This window comes from Melanerpes formicivorus, unplaced genomic scaffold (genome assembly GCF_026170545.1).
Source record: "Melanerpes formicivorus ecotype bairdi unplaced genomic scaffold, bMelFor1.0.p_v2 SCAF_25, whole genome shotgun sequence".
Taxonomy (NCBI): domain Eukaryota; kingdom Metazoa; phylum Chordata; class Aves; order Piciformes; family Picidae; genus Melanerpes; species Melanerpes formicivorus.
This window is the reverse complement of record NW_027142377.1, coordinates 980,860-999,724: the sequence shown is the minus strand read 5'-3', so window position 1 is coordinate 999,724 and position 18,865 is coordinate 980,860. Positions and strand designations below refer to the sequence as shown.

Here is an 18,865-nt window from a genome sequence, read left to right as displayed (position 1 = left end):
AGAGGGTCCAGAGAAGGGCAAGGTGTGGAGAACAGGGCTGAGGAGGAGCAGCTGAGGGAGCTAGGGGTGTTTAGTGTGGAGATGAGTCTGACAGGAGACCTTGCTCTCTGCAACTCCCTAAAAGAAGGTTATATAGAGGTGGGGGGGGTTGGTCTCTTCTACCTAGGAACTAGCGACAGGATAAAAAGAAATGGCCTCAAGTTGCCCCAGGGCAGGTTTGGATTGGGCATGAAAGAAAATTCTCCACTGATAAGGCTGTCAAAGCCTGGCAGAGGCTGCCCAGGCAGGTGGTTGAATGCCCATCCCTGGAGGTGTTTGAGAGAGGCAGAGCTGTGGTGCTGGGGGCCGTGGCTTAGCCCCAGCCTTGGCAGGGTCAGAAACTGGTTGGGCTGGAGGAGCTGGAAGGGCTTTTCCAGCCCAGGTGAGTGTGTGCTGCTCAGTCACCACCACAGTGGGTGTGTTCCTTTCCCCTGCCACCCCCCAAGCAGAAGAGGCGAGGGAGGAAACAAGTACGCACCAGTGCCCGTGCCCTCCTCACCATCACCCTCTGAGCAGCCTGGGCAGGTGCTTGGGACAGCACAGCTTCACCCCAACAGCTGCCCCCTCCCACACCTCTGTGGCACACCTAACTCCAGCAGGTGTTGTCCAAGCCAGAAGAGCCCCCCAGGGGCACACAGTGAGAGACACCCCCAAGGATTCATCATGGAGGAAGCAATCTGCGCTCGCTGCGCCCGCTCACAGCCACAGATTCCAGCTGCCAGCCAGCAGGTGCCCTGCCCTCTCCCCCCACCCAGAACACAGCTGACAGGCTGCCACCACCAAGTTTTGGGTTCATTTTGGTTTATTTTTTGTATTTAAAAGACAGCTCCCAGATGCCTACTCAGTACTGTGCTGTTGGTGCAGAAGGACTGGACTTGGACTCCTAAGAGGCGGGAGGCAAGTGGAAAGAAGCTGTTGGGGGGCAGCTGCTCAGCAGCGCAGGCTGGAGCACTCCTCTGCCAAGGCTTTGCTCTTTGTACAATCAGTTCTGGGTAGCAATGGCTGCATATGAAGAGTAGAGTACAGGCTACTGGTTTCATTGTCAAATGTACAGGAGAAAAGAAACAAAAGGGGGGCTGGGGTGGAGGGGGGCAACAGCAGTAATAAATAGTTCCCATTCTTATGATACATGATCACTGCAGGGGGAAGTTACAGCTCTTGCGTTGGCAGGACCTGCAGCTTCAGGAGGAGGAAAGACATGCAACCTAGCTACTAACAACTCTAAACTAGGAGTTGGTAATAAATTACAGAGGACAGATACCAGCCAACAGAACACAGAGGATCTGAATTCGGTACAGTTGTGATTCTTGCTCCAAGGGAGAAACAAACCAAACCAAAACGCCAACAAAAGAACCCAAATCTCGGAGGACACAAAAGCCCAGTAGCTTGTTATGATGTGGGACACACCCCACCTGGGATGGAGCCTGGAAAGGTTTGTGAGTCACAGGCTTGTGGCTTTAGGCAAAGATGATAAATCCTTGAGTTAAGTCCTTGCACCCTTCAGACAGAGCTAGCACCGTAGGGGTGCAAGGGCCTCAGCAAACACCTGCGCTTCATGCTTAGGAACTAAAGCATGCAGGGTGTAGTTTGTGCATCTCACAGGTTAAGGTTACTGTGCAAAACCAAACAGAAAGAATGGAGGAAAAAAGGAAGGTTCTCAAACACTGAAGGTGTTTCTGCAGTCCTGTTCAAAAGATCTGAGAGGTGGCTGAAGTTTTATAGCAGGCCTATGAGAGATGGCTGAGAGCAGAGGGGCTCGGAGCTCGGCCCTCGCCTGCCACACGGCACCGACGCTGTACCAATGGATGATTGGCAAACCAGAGAACAATGGCAGCAGCCCAAATGTCCAATCCAGGGGGGAAAGGGGGGGGGGGAAGAGTTAATGTGCATTGCAGTTTACTTCTAAGTAGACTTTGAAGTGGCACAAAGGTTTGTGCAGGTGGATTGATCAGTGCAAAGAGGTATGGATGAGGTACCAAATCACTCCGGCCAGATCTCCTTCTCCCTAGCTTACGACCAGTCCCGTTCCTCTTGTCATCAGAGACAGGCTGACAAGCTGCAGCAGTGAAGTAAAACAAATCATCAACTCAAACCAATTTGTTGGGGTGGGTTTTTTTTCCCCAGCATATTCAGCATCAGCTCATTGTAGTTTCCCTACAATTTCTGAGCTTCCACTCCTCAGACTCTTTACCACCTTTGAATTTCCCCCCCCAAAACACCTCTTGGTGTTAACACTTCACATTCCTCTTGTTCAGGATTTGAGACTGGAGGACAGGGAAGAGGTACAACTGAGTGTGTGTCAACTGCAACAGCAACTCAAAAGTGTCTGAGTGTTTGACCACTGGTTGAGATTTCCTCAGGTACTGTCAGGAAGCAGGAACGGAGTTATTGCTATGTGGGGACTTCCAACCAACCAACCAACCTGTTCCAACGGTGCTACAGCCCAGCACTCTGCCTAGAATCAGTCCTCCTGCATCTGAACACTCTTCAAGTTGTCTACAGCTTTCTCTTCCAGGCAGCTGTGATGACATTTACATGGAGATATGGATTTGAAGTGGCTAACTGTGGGACACACACAGCTTTTCAGCTCTGGCAGTTCTTTCTTGAGGCGTTCCAGCTGCTCCACCTGGAATATATTTGGTTGCTCAGGATTTGAGTCATATATCCTGGATAAAAAAAGAAGAAGGGGGGGGGGAAAAACCCAGTCTGGTCAGTACAACTTGACAGGTCAGAGATGGAGACTAGATGAAGCAGCTGGTGGATGTATTGGGTTTTTTTCCCCTACTAGAAAACAATTCCCAGAGGTCTATAAACCCAGAGTGTTCAAGCTTAGTAGCCTAACTTTTGCTGCTTGTAGAATGGCAGAAGGGTTTGGGGTTGGAAAAGCCCTCCAAGGGCATCCAGTCCAACCAGTCTCTAATTCTGCCAAGGCTGGGGCTAAGCCGTGGCCCTCAGCACCCCAGCTCTGTGGCTCTGAAACCCCTGCACCACCCTAAAAAGGCAGATCTCTTTCCAGCTTGCTGTGCGTTCCACAGAGTGCTCTGCTCCAGAAGTTAAAGGAGGCTTGGGCTGGATAATCTCAAAGGGCTTGCTCCAAGCCAAGCCACTGTGTGAGCCTCTGAAAAGCATCCCTGCTCCTGTAACCTAGCTGTGCCCCAGCACTCACTGTGGCAAGGACACACTCTGCTCTCCCAGCACTTCTAGCACCACTGTGTCACTCAGATCCCAAGCTTGAATCCTGTCATGCAGTAGCCCTCAGCTGGAGCTGTTGTGCATCCACAGGGTTCAGGTACTGCAGGTGTCCAGGTTCACCTCCTTTGAATGAACACCTCTGAAAGAAAGGAGCATGGCTGCTGCCCCAGCCTCTTAGCAGTATTGATACTCTCCTTTGAGGAAGTGGTTTGGCTCTATTGCATCATCCTTTCTTACCATCACTTCGAGGCACACACCCAAAAGGAACATCATGTCACAAGCAGAACAGTGCAGTGCTAGGTGAGGCAGTGCCAGGCACATTTTCACTCTGGCAAGCCCAAGGCAGCACAAAGAAATTGCAGGTCAGAGTGAAGCAGTGACCAGGATTCAGATGAGGAAACACTTTGGCAGGAAATACAGACATGGGGAAAGCTCCCTACAGTAAGGTCAAGGGCAGCTGCTCTCAGGAATCTCCTAGAGGGGAGGACAGACACTGTCCAGTTGTCTGGAGCACACAGAGCAGGCCCAGCAGTGACATGACTTGCACAGCACCAGTAACCCCAAAACAGTTCTGAAAGAGACCCCAAGCTGCCTAACAGGAGCTGCCTGCAAAGCCAAAAAGCTACATTTTAAAGGCATAGCCTAAAACTGCCACAGCCAACCTTCCTTCCTCCCTTCCAGTAGGTGGGTACCATCTGCCCACTGCAACCAGCCCACTCCAGCATGGAGATTCTGCTCCTTCCAACCAGAAAGCAGAGAAGACAACCTGAAGCCCAGCTACCCCTCGCACCTCAGCATCCCTTGTCCCACTCTCCATTTAGGTCCACCAAAGCAGAAGTTGGCCAAGGCAGAGCACAGCTCCAGCACCTCTCTGGTGAATTATTTCCAGCACCAACAGACAGGTTAAGCTCTCACCTCCTGAGCCTTCTTTCTTCAGCAGGACAGTTGTTTGTAACTACCCCCTGAGGTTCCTCCAGTTGACTTCCTCTTACTAAAGCATGCCCTGCAGAAGTCCTTTGAACAGACTTGCTTCAATTAGCACTCCCTACACAAAGCCCTGCAGGACACCCCAGGGTTCTGATGTCTTTGGCTCTGCCACCTCTGAAAAGATGGACACCCAGCAGCAAGTCTGTTACAGCTGCCTTGCTTTGCTATTGCTTAGGCCAAAAAGGAGGTCACAGGATGCCAGGGGTTGGAAGGGACCCAAAGAGATCCTCCAGTCCAACCCCCCTGCCAGAGCAGGGCCATACAGTCTAGCTCAGGTCACACAGCAACACATCCAGATGGGGCTGGAAAGGCTCCAGAGAAGGAGACTCCACAACCTCCCTGGGGATCCTGTTCCAGTGCTCTGTGACCCTTACAGTAAAGAAGTTCCCCCTTGTGTTGAGGTGGAGCCTCCTGTGCTGCAGCTTCCATCCATTGCTCCTTGTCCTATCCCAGGGAGCAAGTGAGCAGAGCCCCTTGGTCAGCAGCATCAAACCTCTGTTTCCAGGTGGAAAAACAATCTGATGTCTGAAGCTTCTGCTGACAACTTGGCCTTGGTTTTGCTGCTGTTTGTTTGCTTACACTTCAAGGTAAATTTGAGTTTACAACTCACAAACCAGGAGACTTCAACTGCCACAGCTGCCTTAAGTCAGTCTCTGAGTAGATGCACAAAGCAACAGAGAGCAGTTAGCTTCCTCCAGGGAGTCCATGCTGATACTTGAGGAACATTCAGGTTCATGCAAAGAACATGGTGCAGACTGAGACAGCCGTCTAGCCCTGCAGAGTGCTTTGAGTGCTTCTGCCTCTTTGCCAGCTAAACTGGTGTCAGGTTTAGAAAGACACCAAGAGAGCATAAAGCTTTTGCCTGGTAGCCTGCAAATGCAGCATGCAGCCCTAAGAAACCATGGCCTAGAGAGAGCAAACACTGCAGAAAAGCTTTCAGCATCCATGTTTGGGGCTTCCTGATACAGCATTTTCATGCAGCTGTGTGTGATATTCAGCAAACAGAACCCAGAGCAGGTGAAGTTCATTAAAAAAAGGAAAGAAGAGAATCAGAGAACTGTCAGGGCTGGAAGGGACCTCATGGACCATCCAGTTCCAACCCCCCTGCCATGGGCAGGGACACCTCACACTACAGCAGGTTGCTCACAGCCACAGCCAGCCTGGCCTGAAAAACCTCCAGCCAGGAGGCTTCCACCACCTCCCTGGGCAACCTCTGCCAGGCTCTCACCACCCTCATGGGCAAGAACTTCTTCCTCACATCCAATCTCAATCTCCCCACTTCTAGTTTTGCTCCATTCCCCCCAGGCCTATCACTCCCTGACACCCTCAAAAGTCCCTCCCCAGCTTGCTTGGAGCCCCCTGCAGATACTGCAAGGCCACAAGAAGGTCTCCTTCTCGTCTCCAGTCTGCACAGCCCCAACTCTCTCAGTCTGTCTCCAGAGCAGAGCAGCTCCAGCCCTCTGCTCACCCTCATGGCCCTTCTCTGGACCCCTTCCAGCACCTCCAGATCCTTCCTGGAAGAGAGGCTCCAGAGCTGGACACAGAGCTCCAGGTGGGGTCTGAGCAGAGTGGAGCAGAGGGGGAGAATCCCCTCCCTGGCCCTGCTGGCTGTGCTATGCTAAGGTAGCACACACCCTCTCTCCACTTAACAGAGAGCCAACTGGTGTGAAAAGGCCCAAGGGTGTGTGCCTCTTCCTGAGCTGACTATATTCAAACCACCCTTTCCTGGGCTGGCTACAAGCTTGTCCAGGAGAATAACATCAGCTAAACCACCCCAAACCCACACTAGATATAATCACCCCCACTATAAAATTCCTGAGTTTTGGTTATTAACCAATCCAGGGAGTTTCACTACAACAGCCTGCAGTTTATCACCTCAGTAACACCTATCCCTCCAACTAGCAAAGCCCTTGGAGCACCAGCAGGGGTGTTCTGGGGGAAGGGCAGAGGCCCAGCCATGCATTTAATGCCCTGAGTGGTTGGGTTTTGGCTGGGGGCTCCAACAGAAGGCTGGAGGCACATTTTTCTGCAGGCTGCCCCTTTTTCACCACAGGCAGTTTGGCTCTTATAGATTGCTGTGAAGAAAGCCAAACATGATCCTGCACTGGGGTGCCCGTTGGGTTTGATGAGCATGGCTTTGTCTAATCCTCTGCAGCCCAAGTGCAGGAGCAAGGCCCAAACAGGGAAAGCAAGCAAACCTCCTCTTCCTGCCCCACTGAGATCCCTTTTCCAAAGCACTGCCATTAGTATGGAGTCTTGCAGCTCCTCCATGCACAGCCAAGTCACACCCCCTACCTGAGGGGGTTTGCCCCCAACACTTGGCATCAGCACCTTTTGGTATTCAGGACACAGTTTTGCTGCCATCTTCACCATCAGCTACCATGTTTTGCCCAATTCTACAGGGGATGATTAAAGTTTGGGGGGGGAGGGAAGAAGAAAACACAAACAAACACAAAAGAAGAAGAGTTTATAGCAATCAGCTCCCCCCAGCCAGCCCAGAACCTCTGACATCACCACAGGCACTCAGGGAAACACCCAAGCAGGCTAAAATCCACTGCAGCTCCTGCACTGACTTCCCACCTCTTGGCCAGATGAGCACACCTGGCAGGATGGCTGAAGGGAGTCCACCACAGAGCAAAGAGATTTGGCTGACTCTCAGTTCTCACATGACAAAGCAGAGCCTTGCCAACGGTTCAGGTCTGTCCCTTTGCTTTTCCCCTCAGGTCACACAACACAAAGCAAAGCCCTGGCCCAGGCTGACACTTCCAAAGACCTCTCCAGTGTGACACCTCAGTTACCTCAATGCTGCTCAGTTACAGCTTCTTGGGAATCTCACCAGGAGGTTTAGTTGAATACAGCTCCCCAAGCCCACCAGCATCTCATGATGCTTCATTTCACACCTTTCCAAAGAGCCACAGAATGGGTTGGGAGGGACCTTCAAGATCAGCCAGTCCCAACCCCCTGCCACAGGCAGGGACACCTCCCACCAGCCCAGCTTGCTCAAGGTCTCATCCAGCCTGGCCTTCAACACCTCCAGGGAGTAGGCAGCCACAGCCTCCCTGGGCACCCTGTGCCAGTGTCTCCCCACCCTCACTGCCAAGACTTTCTCCCTCACCTCCAGTCTCAATCTGCCCTCCTCAAGCTTCAATCCATTGTCTCTCATCCTGTCACTCCCAGCCCTTGTCCAAAGTCCTTCCCCAGCTCTCCTGGAGCCCCTCCAGGTACTGAAGGCTGCTCTGAGGTCTCCCTGGAGCCTTCTCTTCTCCAGGCTGAACAGCCCCAGCTCTCTCTCAGCCTATCCCTACAGGGGAGGTTCTCCAGCCCTCTGATCATCTTCACAGCCTCCTCTGGACCCTCTCCAGCAGCTCCAGATCCTTCTTATGCTGGAGGCAGCAGAACTGGAGGCAGTGCTGCAGGTGGGGTCAGAGCAGAGGGACAGAATCCCCTCCCTCCTCCTCCTGCAGTAAGGGAGCTAACACACTTGGGGGAAGGGGAAAAACCCCAACACTTTGCTTCAAAGGTTCACCCCAGCACTTGGATGTCTACTGGAATTGTGTGAGCTCAGCAACTGCTTTCTGAAGGAACTCATTCAGCAGTTTGCCCTGGAAGCCTCTCCAGGCTCACTTTGATAGGGAGGATGGTGAATGCAAAGCTGTGGAACCAACAGCACGTTAGCAACACTACCTTCAGGAGAAGCAGAAGCTGTTTTGCCTCCTATGTACTGCTGAAAGACCTGCAATTAGTCTCAGTCTTGTCCTTGAACTGGGTTTATGGCCTTCCTGCACTTTAAGAGCTGTTTTGTACCCTGCTGGGCAGCAAGGTGAGATTTCAGCAGGATCAGGACACAAGGGTTTCTCAGCTTTAGCATTATCACAGCTGCTTAAAACCAATCCAGTACCTGTCATATATTAGCCCATGAACACCATACTCTCTCAGCTTCTTCCTGTTGTCTGGGTCATTGGCATCATCTCCCCAGGAGAAAATCACCAGGCCTTTAGATTTGGCCCTTTTGATGAAGGATGGATTCCTCAGCAGGTCTTCAGAGTGCACATTAATCCCCTGCAAGGCAGAAGGCCTCCATTAAAACCCCTGCTGCTGAAACACAGTCCTCACACCAGCTGCATCTGTCAGCTGCTTCCAGCTTCATCCAGGATGCTACAAAAACTGCTGCCACTTCAAAGGTGACCTTCCCCCCCCCACACACACAGCACTAATGGCCACTTGAAACAAACTGGGGCAGTGAACAAAGGTTAGCAGCAGTTGTTTGATGAGCTTCTGACTGGAGTGGCCTCTGGGTGGCTTCCCTTCCCTCCAGGGTGCAGCAGACATGCTGGAGGGAAGGGATCCATCCTGAGGGACCTGGACAGGCTGCAGAGATGGGCCCAAGCCAACCTCATGAGGCTCAACAAGACCAAATACAAGGTCCTGCAGCTGGGTTGGGGCAATCCCAGGCACTGATATAGGCTGGGCAGGGACTGGCTTGAGAGCAGCCCTGGAGAAGAGGCCTTGGGGTGCTGGGGGATGAGAAGCTCAAGAGGAGCCAGCAGGGAGCACTTGCAGCCCAGAGAGCCAAGCAGAGCCTGGGCTGCAGCAAGAGTGTCAGGGAGTGATAGGACTGGGGAAAATGGAGCAAAACTAGAAGTGGGGAGATTGAGATTGGCTGTCAGGAAGAAGTTCTTGCCCATGAGGGTGGTGAGAGACTGGCACAGGTTGCCCAGGGAGGTGGTGGAAGCCTCCTGCCTGGAGGTTTTTCAGGCCAGGCTGGCTGTGGCTGTGAGCAACCTGCTGTAGTGTGAGGTGTCCCTGCCCAGGGCAGGGGGGCTGCTCCTTGAGGTCCCTTCCAGCCCTGACAGTTCTGTGAGTGTCAAAGAGGTTAAGCTGTGGTAACATGCAGCTGCCTTTGCTGCAGAGCAGGGGCAGGTGGCTGTCAGCTTACCAGCAGGTTCTCAAACTGTGCAAAGGTGATGGCGATGGGAGTGGTCCGAGAGCGAAGATCCATCAGCTCTGGGTAGAGCTTGGACTCCCCTTGGGTGAGGAACAGCACAGGGTACTTGTTCTGCTTGTGCCGGATCCTGGGGGGGGAAAGGAAGTTCAGAGGCAGCAAATGTGCTCCAGGGCAGGAGAATTTATGAAGCAGTTCTTGCCCATGAGGGTGCTGAGTCACTGCTCTCAGCCTTCTCCTCTCCAGACTAAACAGCCCCAGGGCTCTCAGCCTCTCCTCACCAGGCAGTGCTCCAGGCCCTTCAGCAGCCTTGGAGCCCTCCCTTGGACTCTCTCCAGCAGATCCCTGTCCCTCCTGAACTGGGGAGCCCAGAACTGGATGCAATATTGCAGGAGAGGTCTCAGCAGGGCAAAGTAGAGGGGGAGGAGAACCTCCCTGGCTCTGCTGGACACACTCCTCTGAATGCCCCCCAGGAGCCCCTTGGCCTTCTTGCCCCCCAGGGCACATTGCTGTCCCCTGCAGAACTTGCTGCCCACCAGCACTCCCAGGTCCTTCTCCCCAGGGCTGCTCTCCAGCAGATGGAAGCAGAGTTGTGGGCTCAGCTCCCTTCCCCAACTTCCCTCTTCACCCTTTTATTAGTAGAAGCAAGCAAAACAAAACCCAACCTCTAACCCACAGTCCCCCAACCACACACAAGGAACCCAGAAGGGCTTCATTTTCTGCCCCCTTTAAAAGGTAGTCAGGGAGTGATCAAATTGCCCCAGGAAAGCAGCAGGTTGGGCCTCCAACTGCCCCCCAAAAGCAGCAGGTTTGTTTCCTAAGTCAGGCTTGCAAACCCCTCATGTATGACTGAGAAAGACTTTGTGACCCCAGAGCAGCCTTGGCCTTTTTCTCTGTCTGAAGAAGTGAAGCATTCAGGAAGGCACTCAACAAAAATTCTACCTGTGTCTCCCTTCTCCCTTCTTTGTGGCACTTCTCAGCTGGCAAAAAGCTCTTGTTCAAACCCCCAGCTAGGGTAGCACTCAAAGTTTAGGCCTAGCCCAAGCAGCTGTGATTTGTTTCCTGCTGGCTGCTGTTATGCCCAAAGGAAAAGAAAAAAGCAGCAATTCTTTCTCTCTCTCTTCACCTACATTGTACAGATGTCTGCATTAAAAGAGGAGAACACAATTCTTCTTCTCCCAGCATTCATCAAGACAGTTTTGAGGATGATATCTAGGAAGAGGTTCATGTCAAAGTAAGTTGACAAGTTGCCATCCCACTGTCCATCCTAGAAAGAGATAGGACAAGTTTCAGCCACTCAGATCAACACTTACTAAGATCCTCTCTCACAGGATCACAGCTCACAGGATGGGTTGGAAGTGACCTCTGGAGATCCTCCACTCCAAGCCCCGTATCAGAGCAGGACCATGGAATCCAGCACAGGTCACACAGGAACACAGCCAGACAGGGCTGGAAAGGCTCCAGGGAAGGAGACTCCACAACCTCTCTGGGCAGCTTGCTCCAGGGCTCTGGGACCCTCACAGGGAAGAAGTTCCTCCTCATGTTCAGGTGGAGCCTCCTCGTCTGGAGTTTCCATCCATTGTCCCTTGGCCTATCCAAAGGTGCAACTGAGCAGAGCCTGTCCCTGTCCCCTCCTTCCTGACCCCCAGCCCTCAGCTATTGAGACATTGATCAGATCCCTCTCAGTCTTCTCCTCTCCAGACTAAACAGCCCCAGGGCTCTCAGCCTCTCCTCACCAGGCAGTGCTCCAGGCCCTTCAGCAGCCTTGCAGCCCTCCCTTGGACTCTCTCCAGCAGATCCCTGTCCCTCCTGAACTGCGGAGCCCAGAACTAGATGCAGGATTCTAGATGAGGTCCCAGCAGGGCAGAGCAGAGGGGGAGGAGAACCTCCCTGGATCTGCTGGACACACTCCTCTGAATGCCCCCCAGGAGCCCCTTGGCCTTCTTGGCCCCCAGGGCACATTGCTGTCCCCTGCAGAACTTGCTGCCCACCAGCACTCCCAGGCCCTTCTCCCCAGGGCTGCTCTCAGTGCTCTGGAGACCTGCTGTTGTTTTCAGAGTGTTGCTCATTTGCTGGAGCAGTGTTGGTACTGCTCCCAGCTTTAAAGAGAGCAGGGTATGATAAACCAGGAGACACATCAACAACCCCCAAGACAGTGCCATTCTCTGCAGGCCAAACTGCCACCTCAAGGGACAAGTTGCAGGCAGCAGAAGGGCCAGGTGCAAGTGAATCACACTGGACATTTGCCTACCCTTTGTTGGCAGATCCACTTGATCTCTATGTTGAACCCAACGTCCTCAGAAACAGACTCCAGCACCTGAGAAAACAAACACACTATGAAGAGAGCCCCCCCAGAGAAGGACAACTCAGCACTGAGGGGCACACTCCTGGGGGAAAACTGAGGAAGTGAAGGGGGAAGCAGCAGGCTGAAACACCTCAGGTTTTAACACTTAGCACAGGATACTCAGCTCTGGTGAGACCCCACCTGGAGCACTGTGTCCAGTTCTGGAGCCCCTATGACAAGAGGGATCTGGAGGTGCTGGAAGGTGTCCAGAGAAGGGCCACAAGGGTGAGCAGAGGGCTGAAGCTGCTCTGCCCTGGAGACAGCCTGAGAGAGTTGGGGTTGTGCAGTCTGGAGAGGAGAAGGCTCCCAGGAGACCTTCTTGTGGCCTTGCAGTATCTGCAGGGGGCTCCAAGAAAGTCGGGGAGGGACTTCTCAGGATCTCAGGTAGTGATAGAACTAGGGGGAATGGAATGAAGCTGGAGGTGGGGAGATTCAGGCTGGATGTGAGGAGGAAGTTCTTCACCATGAGAGTGGTGAAACCCTGGAATGGGTTGTCCAGGGAGGTGGTTGAGGCCCCGTCCCTGGAGGTGTTTAAGCCCAGGCTGGATGAGGCTCTGGCCAGGCTGATCTAGTGTGGGGTGTCCCTGCCCATGGCAGTGGGGTTGGAACTAGATGATCCTTGTGGTCCCTTCCAACCCTGACTGATACTATGATACAAAACTACCTTTTTACTTCAGCCTTAAGCTGAGCTGAGGAGCCCAGGCTCGAGCTGAGCTACTGGATCAACCCCTAAGGACAACGTTTTGCTAAGGTATAACTGCAAATTCAACTCCCCTCCAGAGGGGTGGGAATTGCCCCATTTGGAAAGGCTCCAGAGAAGGAGACTCCACAACCTCTCTGGGCAGCCTGCTCCAGGGCTCTGGGACCCTTACAGCAAAGAAGTTCCCCCTTGTGTTGAGGTGGAAGCTCCTGTGCTGCAGCTTACATCCATTGCTCCTTGTTCTATCACAGGGAGCAAGTGAGCAGAGCCTGTCCCCTCCCTCCTGACCCCCAGCCATGCCTTCATCTTCCAGCACTGCTCCACCTTCACTGCTTACCCTTTGCAGAGAAGGAAATGGCTGGGTCTCAAAAGCAGAGTTTTCTTCCTCTTTGAAAGATGCTGAAAAGAAAGACAAAAAGCTGAACCCACAGCAATAAGCAGCACTGCTGATCCCAGCAGCAACAGAAAGATTGGCTCAGCATCTCACAGCCTTGAAGGAACAGAAGGAGGTTTGTGTTTGGATCATCTCAGCCTTCCCTCTACCACTGATATTCTCCTGCTCTGCTGATGGCAGTTTCTGGAAAGCTTTGCCAGACTCCTCCTCAGCAACAGCTTCTCCCACACCTCATCAGCTCAGCCATTACATCCCAGCCAGTGGCAGCAGCCCTGCCTGCCAAGGCTTATTCATCTTTTCTCTGACAAGGTAGGATGGCTGAGCCATCTTCCTGTCCCTTTCAAGGGGACAACCTAAGGCCAGAAGTTTAGGGCAGCAGTAAGCCAGCCCACAGCAGCTCCCTAAGCTGCTGGTCACAGTTCTAGGGAGCTGCCATAAACCAAAGTGTATTTAGAGAAGCACAAAACAGAAACATCAGTGGCAACTGCTGGGAACATTCTGAAGAATGTATTTACCTAAGCATCCACCTCCTGCCCCTCCTGCCTCCACCTCCCTCCCTCTTGCCCCTTCTGCCTCCACCATCCTCTCTCCTGCCCCCACCTTCCCCACTTCTGCCCCTTCTGCCTCCACCTTCCCCCCTTCTACCCCTCCTGCCTCCTCCTGCCCCTCTTTCCCAAGGAAGTCACTCTCTTCCAGGTCTTTACTTCCTCCTCTTGCCCCTCTTCCCAAGGAAGTCACTCTCCTCCAGCTCTTTACTTCCTCCTCCAGCCCCTCTTTCCCAATGAATTCACTCTCTTCCAGGTCTTTACTTCCTCCTCCTGCCCCTCTTTCCCAAGGAAGTCACTCTCTTCCAGGTCTTTACTTCCTCCTCCTGCCCCTCTTTCCCAAGGAAGTCACTCTCCTCCAGGTCTTTACTTCCTCCTCCTGCCCCTCTTCCCAAGGAAGTCACTCCCTTCCAGGTCTTCACTTCCCAGCAAAGAGCAGAAACTCTGCAGCACGTACAGCATGGAAAGGAATTCCATGAGCACCTAGAAGTGTTTCCAGTGAAGGCAGCCATGACTGGAACAAGAGCTTGCAGCCCCAGACTATCCCTCCTGAGAGGGCAATCAATCAGTCAGCCTGCAGGCTGTGGCAAACAGGTACCTACCATTGTGATCCTTCACTTTCAGGGCAGTCACATGAGCCAGCTGAAACAAAAAAAAAGAGTCAAATTAACAAATACTTCACCCACAGAGACCTTCCTGCAGCCACAGCATTAACTGATTTGCCTCAGGAAGTGTTTTTCAGCTCAGAGAGGTTCAGAGCTGCAGTCATGTGGCCCAGAGGAAATCCCAGGCCACATCACTCTTTCTCTTTCCAGCTTGAAAATGCAAAGAACCCCAAGGAAAGAATTCTTACTGAAAGCTCATGAAACACCTTCGAGGGCAGCAACACCCACAAGATAATTCCACAGGAAGGTGTGGAGGAGTCTGATCATCCACAACCCTCCTCTGTCAGATGTCAGACTCGCTGTTCCCAACCAAGCACAGCCAAAGGGCTTTTATCCTGAGACAGAATGGCGCCAGGCACTGGGACAACTCCCTCCTGCCACTCAAATTCTCCCCACAAAAAAAAAAGGGCAGACCAAGTCATTTTAAGTTAAAACAGAGTTCTTGGGCCAGCCAGGAGCTTCCTTGACTGAGGACAGGTATCTACCTGGGTCTCCAGGGGCCCAGTCTCATTCCCTGAATCCCTCCCTGGGCAGCCTGTGCCAGAGTCTCACCACCCTCCTGCTGAAGAACTTCTTCCTCAGCTCCAGTCTAACCCTGCTGTCCCTCAGCTTCAAACCATTCCCCCTTGGCCTGTCTCCAGACACCCTCAGCAAAGGTCCCTCTGCAGCCTTCCTGCAGGATCCCTTCAGCTATTGCAAGGCAGCTCTGAGGTGCCCCTGGAGCCTTCTCCTCTCCAGGCTGAACACCCCCAGCTCCCTCAGCCTGTCCCAGCCCTTGGATCATCTTTGTGGGCCTCCCCTGGACTCACTCTAACAGCATATTGCTCTAACAGCAAAGTACCTCCAAAGTGCAGATCAACACCTGTTGTGTTTGAAAGAGGCAGAGCTGTGGTGCTGAGGGCCATGGTTTAGCCCCAGCCTTGGTGGAGCTAGAGCCTGGTTGGGCTGGATGAGTTGAGAGAGCTTTTCCAACCAAAACAGTTCTATGAACCATCATATTGATCTCCCTTGCTAAGGGGGAAACAGCTGAACATTAGGCAGGCTGTGACAGATATTTGTGCTCCAAAGACTTCACAGCATGGCCTCAGCACCACTGCCAATGGCCCTCATCAGTGTTGTCAGCACAGTGATGTGGAGCTGCACAAGTTTGCAGAGCAGCTCTTGGAGGAGACAAGCAACAGAACTCAGTCCCGTGGCAGTGATGGTGCAAAGGCACTGCTCTTGGATTTAGTTATTTGTTCTCCTTGCACAATTTTAAGCCCTTGTGCTCTCTCCCACTAGCAACAGTTACTGCAAAAAGAAACCCACTATTTAAAGCTTCCATCCCTGGCTTGAAGTTGCCCACACAGGAGATCAAAGTCACAATACCTTCAGCAGCTGCAGCTGATCAAATGTGAGTTCTTTGACTGCAATCTCAAACAGTTCCAAAGGTTCTGTGTCCAGTTTCTTTGAAGGGAAAGAACACAAGTTAGGCATCCCTGAAAGCAGCACCAAGAGCCTCTGTGCTTTTCAAGTGGGGACATTAGAGGCAGCTTTTTCTTTGCTGCTGATTAAGATACAAGTGCTGTGACAAGCCAAGCAAGAGGATCAGTTCCCAGGAGGCAACACAGGCAGGCAGAAACCTACAACAGGTGTCAACATGACAGAACCAGCATTTGGTCCTTCCCCCAAGGCTAGAGGCTTTGCTCAAAGTTTTTTCTTCAGAAGAGGTTAGCACATTGCTCCTGTGAGCTCCTCATCAATCAACCAGCCCAGGGACAGAAAAGGGTTGCCAGCAATGCAATGCATTGCAAACCACACCAAGGCAATTCAGCTTGTCATAGCCCAGTCAACATCTCAGGCTAAGAGACAAGTGTCCTGACATCCAAATGTTTGCTGTCCAAACTATCCTGCCAAGCTGCTCCTCACTAGGAAGGCATTTTTCACTCCCCAAGCCAACACTCCAGATGCATTTCCTTCCACCCAGTTTCATTTCCACCACGGTTCAAAACCAACCTCCTTAGACACTGCAGGATCAAAATGGGTGGGAGTTTGATGGCACAGACTCAGTGCCAAGAAGAAAGAGAGCTTGTGCTGCAGTCCACTCTGCCATACTGCCTTTCTTTGCACTGCCAAAACTAGCATGGAAGAAAACTAGAGCAGAGTCCAACTGCAACTTCATGTGCAGAACCTCTGTCCAAACTCCTTTCCTTCTGTTCCACCAAGCAGTTCTTCAGCCTCACTTCCTGTCCCAACAAGTCATGAAGTCTGTTGTTTAACTCACAGTTAAAGGACAGAGCAAAATGCTGAAGTGAAAAACCAGAGCTACACAAAGACCTACAAAGGCTAATGGAAGGCAAACCATTTGTGGCTAGTCAGACCCTCAAAGGGAAGGAGCTCCTGGTTCACCTGTGCCTAATCCAACCCCTCAAAGGGAAGGAGCTCCTGGCTCACCTGTGCCTAATCCAACCCTTCAAAGGGAAGGAGCTCCTGGCTCACCTGTGGCTAATCCAGCCCCTCAGTGAAGGAGCTCCTGGTTCACCTGTGGCTAATCCAACCCCTCAGTGAAGGAGCTCCTGGCTCACCTGTGGCTAATCCAACCCCTCAGTGAAGGAGCTCCTGGTTCACCTGTGGCTAATCCAGCCCCTCAGTGAAGGAGCTCCTGGTTCACCTGTGGCTAATCCAACCCCTCAGTGAAGGAGCTCCTGGTTCACCTGTGGCTAATCCAGCCCCTCAGTGAAGGAGCTCCTGGTTCACCTGTGGCTAATCCAACCCCTCAGTGAAGGAGCTCCTGGTTCACCTGTGGCTAATCCAGCCCCTCAGTGAAGGAGCTCCTGGTTCACCTGTGGCTAATCCAACCCCTCAGTGAAGGAGCTCCTGGTTCACCTGTGGCTAATCCAACCCCTCAGTGAAGGAGCTCCTGGTTCACCTGTGGCTAATCCAACCCCTCAGTGAAGGAGCTCCTTGCTTTGTTCCATTTTCCTGTTCTCCATCAACTGGCCACTACTGAAATACCAAACAAGACAGGCTTTGGGTTCACTTGAAGAGCTTTCCTAGGTGCCTAACTGCTCAAGGGGAGCTCACACTTCAGTATCAGTCAGGCTGAGAATCATACTGACTCCCTCCAAAACCAACCAGAAGTTCCTACTCTTACAGTCTAAGAGAGCCAAAGAGTTTGCTCCTAACTGCAGTGGAGTTGCAGGCCTGCAGAGTCCCAAACCATGCCTCTGGCATCCTGTTGCTCCAACAGCAAAGGAAACTCAGCTTCCCTGCTCTACTTGCTGCACCCAGCAACGCTGCCTTTTGATTCCCATTGCACCCCTTGAGTGCCCAGAATGATTTCTGGGACAGCTTGGCATTTTATTTCTGGAGTGCTCAGATTTCAACACAGAATAGAGAGAGAGCCTTCTTTACCTTCTTCATGGCCATGCAACAGGTGAGGTCATGGTATACAATAGGCACATGATCCTTGGAGAGATGAACATCAAATTCCACATATGCTGCCCCCTGCAACAAATGGAAAGGCACAAAGAAGACCCCAAACCCCATTAGCCACTGAGGCACACTGGCTGCAGAACTGCAGACAAGCTGCCAAGCATTCACAGCCCCAGCACATCAACCAGAAGCTGACTGCAGCTGGCTGTTACAAGTTAAGGCACAGTCAGCAATGGCTTAGAACAGAAAAAGAACCATATGGGAAAGCATTAATGCCCATGAGGCACCTCTGATCCCTAGGACTTGCTTCCTCTTGCAAGCCCTCTAAGTAACATTCAAATGTTGTAAACCTGACCTGAGAAAGATTAAGAGGATTTTGATTAACACAGATGCCTTTGCACTGTGCCTTCTCCCTCCTCCCCATGACCTCACCAAGAGCTTTAGGGAGCTGTTCCATATACTGAGGACTCATCATAGAATGGTTTGGGTTGGAAGGGACCTTAAAGATCATCTAGTTCAAGCCTTGTCCTCGTGGTCAAGAAGGCCAATGGCATTCTGGGGTGCATGAAGAGTGCGGCCAGTAGGTTGAGGGCAGTTCTCCTCCTCCTCCTCTACTCTGCCCTGCTGAGGCCTCATCTAGCATGTTGCATCCAGTTCTGGAGGGACAGCAGAGAGTCCAGTGTAGACTACAAAGATGCTGAGGGGCCTAAAGCATCTTTGTGAGGAGGAAAGGCTGAGAGCCCTGGAGAAGAGCAGCCCCAGAGGGGATCTCAGGAATGCTGATCAATAGATAAAGCATCAGGGGCAAGAGGATGGGGCTGGCCTCTCTTCAGTGGTGCCCAGTGCCAGGACAAGGGGCAATGGACACCAACTACACCCCAAGAGATTTCACTTCACTAATTTTTCCCTGTATCAGAACCCCACAAGAACATGAGATGGAAGCTTCTTTGGTTTTGGTTTTTTTCCAGAGAGTCACAGAAACATGCAAGTTGGAAGAGAGCCTCAGGAGCACCAAGTCCAACCCCTGACCCTGCTCTGCAGGGCTCACCCCTAAACCATAGCCCCAAGCACCACAGCCAAACCACCTTGAAACACCTCCAGCCTTGGGGACTCCACCACCTCTCTGGGCAGCTCAGCCCAGTGCCTGACCACTCTGGATGGGGAAAATTACTTCCTCCTCTCCAGTCTGCCCCTGCCCTGCTGCAGCTTGAGGCTCTTCCCTCTTGTTCTGTCACTAATGACCTGGGAGAAGAGACCAGCACCAACCTCTCCACAAGGTCCTTTCAGGGAGCTGGAGAGAGCCATGAGGTCTGCCCTCAGCCTCCTCTGGTTCCCACTAACCATCCCCAGCTCCTTCAGTTGCTCCTCCTCCGATTTCTTCTGCAGGCCCTTCCCAGCTTCCTTGCCCTCCTCTGCCCTGGCTCCAGCCCCTCCACATCTCTCTTGGATTGAGCTGCCCCAAACTGGACCCAGCCCTGGAGGTGTGGCCTGCCCAGAGCTGAGGCCCAGAGGACAATCCCCTCCCTGCTCCTGCTGGACACAGCATTGCTGATCCCAGCCAGGCTGCCACTGGCTCTCTTGGCCACCTGGGCACACTGCTGGCTCCTCTTCAGCTGCTTGGCCATTAGCACCCCCAGCTCCCT

General features: G+C 52.6%; 1 protein-coding gene across 4 annotated transcripts in view; it reads right to left on the bottom strand.

Annotated features, from left to right (window-relative positions):
- Nucleotides 1-809: 809 nt before the first annotated feature.
- Nucleotides 810-18,865, bottom strand: part of GPCPD1 (glycerophosphocholine phosphodiesterase 1) — a 54,482-nt gene continuing 36,426 nt past the window's right edge. For 2 of the 4 annotated variants that reach the window (XM_068153031.1, XM_068153033.1), the window contains exons 12-20: nucleotides 17,202-17,294; nucleotides 15,177-15,254; nucleotides 13,746-13,785; nucleotides 12,542-12,603; nucleotides 11,412-11,477; nucleotides 10,291-10,427; nucleotides 9,155-9,290; nucleotides 8,117-8,277; nucleotides 810-2,705 (exon numbers count right to left, since the gene is read on the bottom strand). In XM_068153031.1, the coding sequence (XP_068009132.1) occupies nucleotides 2,501-2,705; nucleotides 8,117-8,277; nucleotides 9,155-9,290; nucleotides 10,291-10,427; nucleotides 11,412-11,477; nucleotides 12,542-12,603; nucleotides 13,746-13,785; nucleotides 15,177-15,254; nucleotides 17,202-17,294 (978 nt within the window). In that variant the 3' untranslated portion in view covers nucleotides 810-2,500. Of the gene's footprint in view, nucleotides 2,706-6,513; nucleotides 6,615-8,116; nucleotides 8,278-9,154; nucleotides 9,291-10,290; nucleotides 10,428-11,411; nucleotides 11,478-12,541; nucleotides 12,604-13,745; nucleotides 13,786-15,176; nucleotides 15,255-17,201; nucleotides 17,295-18,865 lie in introns of all 4 variants that reach the window. The other 2 variants (XM_068153034.1, XM_068153035.1) reach the window with 2 other exon arrangements.